This window comes from Pleurodeles waltl, chromosome 12 (assembly GCF_031143425.1).
Source record: "Pleurodeles waltl isolate 20211129_DDA chromosome 12, aPleWal1.hap1.20221129, whole genome shotgun sequence".
Taxonomy (NCBI): Eukaryota; Metazoa; Chordata; class Amphibia; order Caudata; family Salamandridae; genus Pleurodeles; species Pleurodeles waltl.
Window position 1 is genome coordinate 634,492,145 of NC_090451.1, and position 14,456 is coordinate 634,506,600.

The 14,456-nt window shown below is 44.5% G+C and overlaps 2 protein-coding genes across 2 annotated transcripts in view; one reads left to right on the forward strand and one right to left on the reverse strand.

Annotated features, from left to right (window-relative positions):
- Positions 1-7,267, reverse strand: part of LOC138268443 (protein S100-A16-like) — a 94,122-nt gene extending 86,855 nt beyond the window's left edge. Inside the window, exon 1 of the mRNA XM_069218078.1 lies at positions 7,234-7,267. Coding sequence (XP_069074179.1) covers positions 7,234-7,252 — 19 coding nt within the window. The 5' untranslated portion in view covers positions 7,253-7,267. The remainder of the gene's footprint in view (positions 1-7,233) is intronic.
- Positions 1-14,456, forward strand: part of S100A1 (S100 calcium binding protein A1) — a 714,879-nt gene that overhangs the window by 159,952 nt on the left and 540,471 nt on the right. The window lies entirely within an intron of this gene.

Consider the following 14,456-nt stretch of genomic DNA (forward strand, 5'->3'; position numbering starts at 1 on the left):
CCGCAGGCAAAAAGACTTTAACTGGAATTGAGATATGGCATTGTTCCAGTGATTGGGGTTTGTAGTCGGTGAGCAGGTAATGCCACAATGCCAAGTTGTCTCTCGTGTTCAGCCAACAAATCATCTGTGGAGCATTTTCTTATTTTTTGCCCCAGATATACTGACATTAGGAGAGTTTGGTTAAAGCTGATATGTCATATTTGCGCATGAAGTCATATAAAGGACTTCACTAGGATTCTTAAATCTGATAGCACTGACTGGCTAGTATACTCACTATCCAGGTATCTTCTTCATGCCTGGAGACTGAAATAGAAAATTGCACAATCAGGTGCCCTGTGAACATATGCATTTGCCTTTTAGAACCATGGACTGGAAGGGCCTCTGCTTGAGTGGGAATCCTTGTGGGATTGGGTTGTTTTAATAGTGAGATGGTTACTGGTAAGCAACAGTACCAAAGGAAACCGTGGTGCACAAAAGGGTTCCACTTATATGTATTCCAGTCATCATATGTTCACTTGGTCATCAGGTTTTAATCAGTAGTTCTATATTTTTATGTTGATAAAGGCTCACTCCAAACTGGAGTTGATATATTCTGAAGGCGAAGGCCTATCTTTAAGGTACAATAGTGTTTTAAATACTTAAATCTATTTTATGATTGGGGATATATTATGGTGCCCAGCTACTCTGGGTCTTCTCTTTTCTTTTAGGCAAGGACCATTGGCTGTGAAATACATCAGAAAGCTGTAAACAATACGTGTATTTGTATGTTATGCTTGGCTTTTATGGTTTTCTGTATGAAACCGAATAAAGTATTTTTTTACTGAACCTGACCCTCAAGGGAACAGTCCATCACAATCTGCCAGGTGAGATACCTTCCAGAAAGCAAACTGAAACTAGATCACCTACCGGAGGTGACAGAAAGTCTGCAAACTAGACTCTTCATCTTTGACTCCCAAGCACTCATCTAATTCTTCCTTAATCAACACACTTATTCCGGAAGAACTCATTATGCACCTCAACCCCAACAGTTCGAGCACCAGTCTAATTACATTACGCCCAAGTTACCATACACCTGAACACTGCATCATCACAGGTCTCACCACACATCCTCTTTCCACAATCTCCACATCTTCATACCCTAAACACAAAGAACATTCTGCCAAAGCAGCTAGAGAAGGTTCATCTCCTCTCAACCAAGAAAACACACCTTGTACACAACACATCAAGATGGCACTCCTGTGTGAAACTCGCAAAAATGCCTTTATCTTAGACTGTGACCTTGACACTATTGCACTCAAAGAAACCTGATGGTTTTCCTTTTCCTCCTGCTTGCCACTACTTGATCTTATTAGATCAAATTCCAGTCAGATTTTTCAAGGAGATTTCAACATCCGGAGTGAGGTAGGAGAACACATCGACAAATGTCCTATGAAATTCTTCTGACCAAAAACAGCCTACTACAACTCTACACCTTCCCTGCCACAATCAGGGCTCCGTCTCACACCTAATGTTCATATAGGGATAACAGATACAAATCCCTCAAACTAGATAGGCCACACCTCCCTCAATGCTGAATTGAAAACTCGAATGGTAAAATCTAGAGATCGCAATCAAAATGACAAGCACTTACAAAGCCATTGGGTCTCTTTGTAATGTGCTAGCACATGCAAGAGCAGTCATGCACAATTGTGAACAGACAAATGGAAGTAATGGTACGGCATTGTCAGTTTTGTGCTGCACCTGCAGGTTAACCCAACATTTAACTTCACTTCACAATTAGTGCTTTGTTTGTGGTACCGTTTGTCTGCACAATTTGTCTTTTTCTGTGCTTTCTGTGCCTGGGTCTTGTTTTCTATTCCCTGGGCTGTCTCTGCTGTTTTCGTTCCCCAAGTTTCTCATACTCATGTCCTGCAGTACTAGCAAGTTTGCAGAATAAAACAAGCATTTCCAATGTAATGGGTCTCGCATTTGCTCGAGTTAGAGCTACTGGCGTTGTAAATTCCTAACTGGACTTTTCTTGCCACATAAATTGAAAATGAAAAGTAAAACAGTTGATAAAAGCGAGCCAGTTCAAAGAGCCATGGCCGCCATGAGCCTGAACGCAAAGGAGAGACACAAAAGAAAAAGAAGTTTGCTCGCAGTCAAACGTATCGGCAAAAGTGCAATTATCCATGTAACAGGGTTGATGGCCAAGGCGGTAACAAAACTGCCCCAAGGAGGGACAAACATAAAGCATTTACCAATGATAACAAAGGATTTTTGAAAGGCAAACCCAGGAACAAGTAATAGTGATGGGCTTGCAGTGGGCGTGGTTGAAACCCCACAGATAAATTACAACATGTCAGAGCGCTTATGCACTCAACCTCAAAATAGGGCGCAAACATAGAGGTCACCACAGTCAGTGGTTTTAGTTATCTGGGATAATAGATGCAATCAACCAAAATCCACATATGAGTTCTAAACTGAGACAATGGCATGAATTTACATTGCCTGTTCAATGCTCAGGCGAGAACTGAATAAAAATATTTTCTTACATATTGCAGTCTAAGTTTCCAGGGGTGGACAAAGCTAATATAGGAACCGGTAAAGGCAAATGTTTGTTTTATTCTGTGCTTTTCTTGCCAGAAGTCAGTAAGCTGTGTCCCTGCCTTTAAAAGTATTGCCTTTGGATCTGCATTCCTATGTTTCTGCCTTGCTTACTGCTGTCCAACCTACAGAGTGCCTGGGGTTTCTGGGAATGGTCTTACCCATGATTCAGCGCTAGGCCCGTGCTGGGTTCTGCTCCAGGTTTTGAGACTGCCTCTTGGCTGCGGTCTGCTTCTTCTATGCTTTCAATGTGTAAGTGAGACGAAGACTGACTAAAACGTCTTAGCACTAAGGGCCAGATGTAGCAAACCGTTTTACCCATTCTGTGTCTATGGGAAAATGTGTTCGTACATATGGCCCTAAGTGTGATATGTCAGAGCCAGTCACATTCCATGTGCTCAAAAGGCCAATTAAAGCCACCTTTATCTAGCACCTGTGGCGGCATAGAACTTCCATTTCATGCAGTAGTGTCAGACAGGGCTGGCCTTAGCGCTGGTGACGCCCGGTGTGAAAATCTTTTTTTGACGCTTACCGAGGACCTCCTTCTCCGTGAATCCCATCTCTCCATAGCCTCTCTCTGACATACATTTCATTTTTACAGTGCTACTCATAGTTCACTCATGCTCAGTCCTATGGTCTGCCTTGTACATGTTCTTTGCAGGAGGCACATTCATCCTCTGCGCTACTTTATGATGAGCCATAACTGCCACTCGACAAAATTCCGACCTCTCTCCAGTAGGAACATTAACCACTGGAGTTATCTTGACATTTTTGTCTTTGCTTGAAAACTGCTGGTCCACAAGGAAATTCACCTACTTTTAAACCAAAAGTTATTTTTAAACACAGCGCCCCCCCCACTAAAGTTGGCGCCAAGTGCAGCTGCACCGATCACACCACCCGAAACACGACCATGGTAACTGAGTTGGTCAGGCAGCTCCTGTTTGATCGTTTAGCCCTTTCTGTCTCATCTCAGCAGATTCTGTTTAGCCTGTCCCTCTCGCTATGTCGCCTTTACCACTGCATAAGCAGCAATCCTCCAACCTCTGAGTGATCCAGGTACCCTTTCACTCTGCGTTCTTTTAGTATCGCCCCCTGGTCTCCTTGAATACCAAGTTGGTTGTTTTTTTCATGAATCCGTGATACCTGAGCACAAAGACTCTGTTGTTGCTGTTGTACTGACGCCCTAGAAGTCTCCTGGCAACCATCTACAGACTTTCTATCTTTGAAAATGTTATCATCATGTCAGTAGGAATGCAAGGCCTGTGAGTCCTGTAGGTCCTGGAGTGGGGGCAGGGCTTTGGGACAGTCAGAGCCATGGAGGGGCATGGAGAAGGGCGAACCTGGTGAGGGGCAGAGATTGATGTCCAACCTTGCCTCTTCAGACATCCCTACCGAATGGCACCATGTGAGTTAGCAGGTTGACATGTATCCTTGTACACGGATTTGGAGGCACGTATATAGTACAGTCTCACAGCACATCATGTATGTTGTCCTCGCCAATGGGCAAGCACCCCTTCAGCCTCTGATTTTCCCATGCAATGGTGGCCATTTCGACTCCTTACCCTCTGTGTTCTTGTCCGCCAATTTACCTCAGCTTCACTCTAGGTGTATATCATGATGTTCTTATTGATTTTGAAATTGTGTTGCTTCACATATTTGATTTTTAATTGCATTTTTCTCTTTATCTTGAATATATTTTGTTTCTAAGTGTTAATGTGATTCTTAATTGACAATTCCCTCTACGCAGTTTGATTTTTTTAGGCCTTCTGTGTTGGCTGAGATTTATGTAGACTGTACTTATGTACCTTATAGTTTCAAGGTCTCAGTCTTACGTGAGACAGCATATGCACTGTTGCTTGTGAAACATTTTATTCACTTAAAAAGGACATGGAACCCCCGTTGCTTACCATTAGTTGGCTTCATTTTAGTCTTAGTTGCTGGCTTGTCTTGGTCAGCGCATGTTGGCTTCATTTTATGTTCTGGTGTTATCTTGCCCTGGAGCAGTGACCAAGCTTCAGCTTTCTATCTCGAGCTACATTTTAATTCTGCTGCAGCATTTCGTAAGAGTGTATGTGTTTTAGTTTGTCTTGCTGCTAATATTACTCGCTGTTTTAACTGCTGGTTTCCCTTGTTCCTTCTTTTTAATTTTCATTCTCTCCCTTTCTACTCTTTGGTGCAGCATAACAACACTAGCAGGCCACAGGTTGTTAGTGTCGCCTTTAACAATGATTTCAAACTACATTAATGGCTCTTTCGTGCTATCACTATTAGGTAATCACTCTTTTAGTTAGTACGTATTTCATGATGTCCTGGGCATGATTAAAATGTTGTAAGCAAAAAACAGGGTGTGTTTTGGATTCCTTTATGTTTGTCCAGTTACTGGTTGGATAGAACAGTCTAGTGCGAAAATAACATTTTATTGTAAAACATGTTATATGGTTTTGCCTGTACAGTACTTGCACCGTGCTTGCAAAATCTCTTGTGAAGAAAAGAAATCTTAAAATGGGTTTAGAGCCCACCCATTACTCACCTTTACTTACCATTGGTTGGCTCCCACGTCACTGTTGTTTCCTTGCTTCCAATTAGTGAACTCCTCCCCCTTGTTTCCAGGTTTCCTCCTGGGCTTCAGTCTTTGTCCCTGTCATGAAGCATAGACCAAGTACATTTTCTTGTGGCCAGTATCCTTCCACTAGCATCAGACTCCTGCAAGTACTCTTGTTTTTCAACGTGCACTCTTATTGAGTGAAAGTCTCTGCAGTCCCTCTCCATCACCCCCACCCTTGGTTGACTTTTACCCACCATTCCACTATTCCTGCTGGCTGTTGTTTGTCACCCACACTTCTCCCACTCATAGCAATTTGTCAACCACCCACCAGCCCTTCTCTCGCTCACCATTTTTGTTTGCCACCAACCATCTCCGCTCTCTTCCAGCTTACCCATGTTGGTCAAACACTCAGCCTTTTCCCGATCGCCTTTGTTTTCAGACACTACTCCAATCAGTTGCTGTTTTTTCACCCTGCCTCCTCCCGCCCACCATTGTTTTGTCCCATCAGAAGACCTTTGACTACTTTACTTTACTGCTTCCATTACTAAAACTGAGGACTAAAAGAATGCAGATTAATGCCAGATAAAATATTTTTATGTGATGGCATTTGGGAAATTCATATCTGTCTTTATGTTTATTGGTATAGCATAGCACAGTAGATTTGGGGAAGTTTGAGTTTCATGTTCTTAATGGGAAGTCATCAGTGGTAGATCGGTAAGAAGTTGAAGAAGCAAGAGGCACTGCTTAGGTGCACTTCTCCTCTTAGGACCGAAGTGGGAATGGGGGCACATGGTGGTGTCTTCCAGGAAGTCGCATGGCTTCCCATAGTTTCTGCCCTGGTTCCAGGGGAGCAGATGATCAGTCAATGCGGAGCTGAATCCAAGGGACAGGATAGAGTGTGTTATCCAGTGAGGTATTCTCCTTAACTCTTGCCTGCTTAATATGCTGCCAAATTGTACATAAAGCCTGAGGTCTCTTTCACAACTAGCCATGTCTCATGCGGAACTGGGTTTTACATTTCGCCAGTTTCCGCACTTCCCTTTGTGCTTACCGTTACATCTTGCTTTTGCCTCCTAATCTCAGGTTCGGGAGGCCTCTACACTGGGCCCATTTTCTCACCAAGATTTGCTTTGTACACCTGTCTTCCTTGCCTCGTCTTGGACCTGCATGTACACCCGCCCCTATAACTCATTTACTTACACAAGTGCCTAAATGCTTTTTTGTTGCAATTTTATATAGTGCACACTCGTCCCAAAGGCATTGGTACATTTTACACGAGCACCAGTTACGTTATACAAGATCAGCTTAATTTTTTGGGGGGAAAGGGAATATTAAGCGATATTTGGCCAGTCAGAGGATTTTGAGCCAAGATGGGACTGAAACCTGATTCCACAGTCGGCAATTCTGGCTGTAATGCCACATGCTCTCCCAAAGCTTGTGTTCACCACACATTTACTCTACTTGCGCTGGCTCATGCGCATAGTTTCTACCTACAAACCTCACCTGTGGCTTACATGCACACGGTTCTGGGTGCTTTACCTCAGCTGGACTTGCCTGACCTGCTACATGCTAGTACATTCTTTAAAACACTGTCATCTAATGTCTGGCCTGCATCTTCCTGTGACAAATGACGTGAACAGCCACATCCCACTGAAACTCAAGCTTTGAGAGCTCCATTGACTTATTCCCATGCTGAGCACCAACACATCAGAGGCTCTCTGATTCCCGAAGATTTCATCACAGGCAGATCAGGCTGGCTTTACTTGGAAGGATTTTAAAGTGTTCTAGTGAGCTAAAGATTACCCAGTCATAAATGAAGGCTGCTTAATCTTTAACCCTTATCAAAGATGGCTGTGTTTATAGATGGTTTCCGTGATTCACGCATGATATATTGATACACAGACAAACATTAAGTATTTTACAATGTGACTGCTCTATCTTTAGCCTTTCTGGGAAATGCCAAATTGCTGATACACAAGATTCAGAAATATTTTTTTATGTTTCGTCTGCACAGCGCTAGAGCTGTGCTTACGAAATGTCTTGAAAGAATAATATTTTTTTTTAAGGGGCTTAGAACCTGCCCATTACTTGTCTTTACTTACTGTTGGTTGGCTCCGACATCACACAAGCTTCTTTGCTTCCTTTTGGTCAGTGCCTCGTCGTCGCCTCCAGCTTCCTCCTGAGCTTTTAGGCTTCTTCCCTGCCGTGAAGCATTAACCAAGCACGACTTCCTGTCTGTGCTCAGTGTCATTCTACTGGCCGCAAACTCCGGAAGGTGCTCTTTTGTTACTTTTTGACATGCAGTCTTACTGAGTGGATGTCTATGGAGTCATCGTTTTCCCTCACCACCCCTGTACTCAGCCCTCCTCCCACTGGCTGTTGTTTCATACCCACCACCCTCTTTCCGCTTGCTGTTGTCTGTCACCCACCACCCCCCTTCTTCTGCTCGCCCTTGTTGTTTGTCAGATACCCCCTCACCCTTCCCCCGCTCACCACCGTTGTTTGTCAGTGCTGGCTGCTTAATAGTGCTTTTTTTTTTACTTTAACCCAGGTTACATTGCAGCACGAAAAAAAGAAACATTGACAAAAGCAATGGATTTTTCATAGGTGAAACATATTGGCTTTGCCAATGCTTATTGCTTGTTTGACTGCTCCTACTGTGCTTCCTTCCGTAGTTTAATGTATACATTGTAATAAAGATTACTATACTGTACTATACAATGAGAGGCCATACCATCTCTTACCTTACTATACCAATGCCAGGCAGTATCCTACAATACCATACTATACGATGACAAACCATGCCATACCATACTATACTAGACAATGACATGCCACACCGCACCATACAAATTCAGAACAAGCCATACCGTACAAAGCAGGTCTGCCATACCATACCACCCCGTACTATACAGTGACAGGCCAAATCATACCATACCATGTTATACCCTATACAATGACAGGCTGTACCATACTGTACCATACTATACAACGCCACGCCACACAGTGCCATACCATACCATCATACACAATGACATACCATACCATACTATACAATGAAAGGACACAAAACCATACTGTACAATGACAAGCCACACCATGCCTTACCATCCCATACTACTCACTGATATATCATCCCTTACTATACAATGACAGGACATACCATACAATGCAATTCCAGGTCATACAATATCATTTCACATCATAGTATACAATGACAGGCCCTACCATAACATATACAATGACAGGACATACTTTACAGCCATAGCATACCTGCTCATGTTGTACAATGACAGGCCATACTATACCAAACAGTACAATGACAGGCCATAGTATACCATACAATCCAATGACATACCATACCATACTATACAGTGACAGACTATACTATACTGTACAAGTGTTTCTTTTTTCTTTCAGCCATGCTGCACAGCAGGCGTGCTGTTGGATAACTTGGCTAAAAAAAATGTTGATGAAGCCAATAGATCTGCATAGGCGAGAACCATTGGCTTTGCTAATGCTTGTTCTCTATTGGTTTGGGATTTTTCCCCTTTTGGTTATTCTTTGAGAGGTGAAGGTCCCTCGGGAACCCCATTTTCACTGTACTTTCGTTCCAGTCTTAGTCCCTCTCTGTGCAGTCTGGCCAACCCTAAAGCCACTGACAGTGGCGCTTCTTTGCTGCATTTCTTTTTCTTTTAAGTGGTGTGTTTTTTTTCTAGCAAAAGCTTACTTTTATCAAATGATAAAACATAGCAGTGCTTTTTGAGCAAATGCTAGTTTCAAAGTCTAATATTTAGGAGTGAAAAATGGGTTCTGTTACGTTATTGATGCTGTGTCTCAAGCTCCTTTCATCCTAAAAGGATTTAGACCCAGATTACAAGGTTGCCTATTCTTGGTGCAGGGATATTAGGGTGCTGGAATACACAATTTTGGACATTACTCCTGCGCCAAAACCCGGTGATTGAGTTTTCTCCTCGAAATGGAGAATAATCACACGATCCTGGAGATACTGGACCTTATCCGTGTGAAATTCCCAAATTTAATGGATAAAACCACTAACATTTTCTCCTTGCTTTAAGCATGTGTGCAGGTGGGGTTAGGGCAGGCTTAAGTTTGTCTGGGGGAGGTGGTGGACGGCCACTGGAAGCTCCCCACATGCTCCTGCAGGGGCCATGGGTCCGGGCTGTGCTCCCGCAGCTTGCAAAAGGGTCCAGTTTCTCCGGGCCTGGAATGATTGGGTACGCAGTTAGATGAACCGATAAATTCAGGCCAGGACACACTCTGAATTGTGGGTGGCAGAATCCCAACTAAAGTTTTCTTTTCAGCAGTGCTTAAGTTGAGCCGGTGGTTGCCGGGGGAGGGCACCAGCACTAATTTTTGGGGGCCGCCACTTATTTTCCTGGGTCAGACATTTACTGCGAGCAAAAGACACATGTGGGAAAGACATAGAGAGAGAAAGACAGTAAAGAAACCAAGGGAGAAAGCTACAAGAGTGAGCTGAAGGGGCAGAGGGTGGCTGTAAATGGATTAAAGAGGCCTGAGATGTCTTTAGGATTACACTGTTTTAGTATTTCGTGCTCGCATATTTAATTGTAGCAAAGGCATGTTTCAGAGGAAAGCTTTGGGCACTGGCACATTTTTATTTACAAACTAAGCACTGCTTTTCAGATTAAATTCAGCTGTTGTAATCAGTGCCCTTGGTGTCTTCTCATCTCAGTAGTTAATTCACCTGTGGCCATGCCTCTCTTAAATCTGCAAAGATTGTCAAGCAGTGATACAGGTGGAAACTCTGGGTGTTGCCATTATGTGGCAAGCAGCCATTTTGTTTTTTCTCTACATAGATGATATGGCACTTATATGGTATCGTTGTGACTGTGACAAAGAAGCAGGGACAATGAGGTAGGGAATTTATTGTGTAATTCTTTGTTTCTGGGTCCCTTTTGGAAAATAAAACAACTTATCTATTTTAACAAAGAGCTTTATTGAAAGTTTATATACTCAGAGGAAGCACATTCACCATATTATTTTTATGGCTGACCTTAGAAAGAAACATACATTAATTATTATAAGAGAATCTGGAGATATCTTTACAGACAAGTACTTCTGAAGGGTCGGGGGCTGCAGCATGTGACTGACTCTGTTCCAGCCCTACAGGATTGCTGTATAGAAGGGTCCACTTTGTCACTCTTCCTCTTCATCCTTGATCCATTTATACTGCATCAGCTTCTCTTGCACACTTCTGATCGCCTTCCTCCTTCTCTTTTCCAGCCTCCCTTCATCAGTGTTTCTTCTTTTCTTGCCTCTTGACGTGTTTGGTCATTTTGCCAACTATGATCCAGTATTCTTAGAATTTCACTTTATTACCGCTGTTAGTATCAATGCATTTCACCAGCTGTGCAGGATCGGCACATTCCTCCTATTAAAAGAAAGAGAATGTTTAACAAGACAGAGGAACATTAGGTGTTCAATGAAAAGTGGACGTTTTTGAAGGCACTGGCCTAGTTTATGATTTAGCAGTCGACAGAACATCGCAGAAGGAAGGGTGTTGGCAAGAGGAAGCGAGTGGCGGACAGAGGACCTTTGATTTAAAAAATGTCAGTATTTCAGTATCTCTAAAGCTCCTCCCAGGTTGAACCAAAAATATATATTTTTATTATCGTTTATTGTCATTTTTATAAAAATAATTAGTCTCTTTTTAATGACGGACTTTCACACCAAAACCTTCTGCGTTTGACACTTGTCATTGTGCATACATAAAATGCATCTGTTTTGTATCTAACTGTTGGACGAGTCTTTGGGCCTCATTTAGAGTTTGGTGCTGCATGAGAACAGCCATATATTGGCAGCACACCCGCCTGCTCGAACTCATGGTCCCCCTTAGTTGTAGCTGGGCGAACTGCAGGGCTTCATGCTAGGTGGTAAATCTGCAATATACTTATGATTTCCCCCATTCATAGTAGATGGAGCTCCAGGGTTTCTGCTGTCTGCCACTGCAGACCCTTGGCGTGACGGTCCATCTACATCTGGGCTGCCCAGTGTGTGTGGCACTTTCTATACCATATTTGGAGCAGCCAACAGTCACTGATTTTCCCTGCCCAGATCTTCCATTCAGCCCTGTTTGAAGCCACTGGTCTGTCTTTCACTTCAGGTTGCAACTCGGCCTAGCTGTGAAGGAGAAGCAGGGATTCCTTCACAGGCTGATGGAGTGTGACTTCAATTGCTTGCAGGAGGACTCCTGGGGAGTTTGTGTGGCCTCCCTGCTCCCTCCAAAGCGGCACTAATGGGAGGTGAGGGGGGTTGCACCAGCTGTGCACCACTGCATATGTGTGGCGTAATCAGTATGCCCCGGACATCTTCTTTGCCCCTCTGCCTGTAATGTGACATGGCCCAAAGGGTTGCGTCATTAGCATGGGGCTACACCCAAATACAAATGAGGGAACTGACCCTTGTGATAAAGCCAGTGCAAGAAGTGCACTGATGCTATCCATATTACTGAAAGGACAACACAAGTACCTGTGGTCTTTCTGTAACTCCGCAGTGCCCCGAGGGGGAAGGACATCCAAGCATTGACCTGGCCATCTTTACAACAGATGCATCCCATCCTCTAAACAAAACCCTGTTATACCCTCTCCTCTCTTCCTCATCCCATCCCATTACCTAGGAGTTATTTGGTCAACCATGCCGGTGGTGCAATATCAATATTGCTTAGGTTTCAAGAGATGTATCTTTCTGTGGACACAACTGTGCTGCCCAGCGGGAATGAAGACAAGATAACTTCTCTCGTAGGGAATTTCCATGTATAGTCATAAGCGTTGAATATTCCCCGCCAGCCTGCGGGGACCCGGAGCACTTTTTCCAATATAACTTCTTAAGTGTCATGTTCGCCTTACTTCAGAAAGGCCTGCCAAGTCACTTAAGAATGTTCCAATGCAGCCTATAGGAAGGGCTACAGTGTTCAAACTTCTTCATTCAGATTGTCCTTGAAGTATAAGCATTAAATTGCTTGACAAATGAATGTAATTTTTCAGAAAAATTCCTTTACAAACCTCTTTATATCAGAAAAAAAACCATAAAGGAGTGCAGAGCAGTGTAGCCTATAGGCTGCCATTAGTAATGAAGAAAAGGGATACTGTGTCTTTAAGAACAGCCAGTCCTCCAGTATCCCATCATGCTTAGAGAGAGGCAGTTACCTCAGTTCTTTTTTCCGGCACCTGCTGACAGGATCCTGGAGCGTTGAGCTTGACCTTTTTAGTTTTTTTTTCTTCAAAAATATAGAGAAACTTTGAGAAAAAAGGCTTAATTCAACGTCTTTTGTCTTTCTCTACTGGATTTTGAAGTTTTCTGACAAGAATTTAAGGCTTTTTTACTCAAAAAATGCCTTCCTTATTTGACAAGTGCCCAAAATGTGGCAGAAAAAAGGCCAAAACAGATCCTCATGAGGTCTGTATCATTTGTCTGCCTTCCTCACATATTCCTTCCTCCTGCAACATCTGCAAGACATTCTCCAGGTGCACATTACATGACAGAGAGAAGATTCGCCTTCAAGGGAGAGCAGAGAGAAGACGCCAAGGAACCAGTGGGACTTCTGAGCGAGAGGAATGTCAGTCTTCCACCAGGGCTCATACCTCGGCCTCCAGTGGTCGTGGAAGGTCTGAGAGGCGTTTTTCAGTGCGAAAACACCATCGGTCCCTGTCGACGTCGAGAAGATCGACGTCGAGAGGAGGTACGGCGCCGACATGCTCACCGTTGAAGTCCGGCTCGACGTCGTATAGAAGTTGCCTTTCGACGTCAAGGCACCGCACGACGTCGAAGACCCCAAGGCGCACGACGTCGAGAAGCAGATTGGGGTCGTCAGAGTCGACGTCAAGAGGTAAATGTAGACGTCATGGGTCGACATCCCACACAGCGTCGACGGAGAGACGGAGAGGGAGGTCGACGTCGATGAGTCCATCGATGTCGAGGGGACCATCGATGTCGAGGAGACACAAGAGACAGAGAATCTATTTGTCCTCAGAGCGATCTACTTCGGTAGTGCTGCTTCCCTCGTCGCCTTCTTCTCGTGCTTCTCTGCATGCCTCTCCTCCTCCAGATCTACCTCCAACGTCACCTCAGCCTGGTCAGGAGTTACCACAACCGGCACCGCTTCCAGTGCCTCAAGTACCAATTAATGTCCCAAATAGACCGCACGCACTCTACATCGCGCCACCGTTTACGTCATGGCCATGACTCATCCCGTTCAAGGTCGCACCGCAGATCTAGGCATAGATCAAGTTCAAGGGGGCATGAGAAAGAGTCTTGGTCTTCCACCAGAGACTACTCCCCTACCTTATCGGACTCTCCTCCACCACGGTACTTGGCGGTGGATGGTATTAACACTTTCCATGAAGTGCTGGTCCGCGGCGCGTCAAAACTAAATATTCCGATGGTCGCCCCTACACCATCTACGTCGATCATCTTTGAAACTCTGCAACAGCGTACAGCTGCCAGACCATTACTACCCCTAGTACCTGGACTCTTAGAGCCCGCTATGGAGGTTTTCCTAACACCGGCTACGACAAGACCTGCACCGTCTAGACTGCAGAAAAAGTATCGCATGCCTGAGCAAGATCCAGTGTTTTTGCGTTCCGACCCGCCACCGGACTCAATGGTTATTTTGGCGGCTCGCAAAGCTCACGCTACCTCTCCGTCTTCCACCTCTCCCCCGGATAAGGAGAGTAAAAGGTTGGATTCCACAGGCCGTGAAGTCTGCGGTTCAGCTGTGTCATCTATGAAGACTGCAAGCGCCACAGCCCTTTTGGGCAGGTACGATAGATCTTTGTGGGATTTCATATTGCAGTTCGCAGAGCATCTCCAGAGAGATCACAGAGAGGACTTCCTAGAAATAGCCAAAGAGGGTGCTATGGTCTCCAATCAGATCATAAGCGCGGCGGCGGATGCGTCTTTACTTTCAGCACATTCTTACTGTCATGGTGTGACACTGAGAAGACACTCGTGGATGCGGCTCACGCCATTGAAGCCAGATGCGCAGCAAAGAATAATGAATCTGCCATTTTCGGGATCAACCTTATTCGGATCACACGCAGATGATGAAATGGCAAGGATGAAAGCTGAGGTGGACACAATAAAAGCAATAGGACTGGACAAACCTAAAGAGCAACGTAGATCCTTCCGTCCTTTCCATCGCCGCTACACCACACAGAGGGTTCAAACCCCTCAATGGGTCCCTACGTGGTCTCACCAGCAGTACCAGCGAGCCTACCAGCCTCAGCGTAAATCACAGAGGGGACGATCGACCCATCAGTCCACTCAGAGTACCCGACAACCT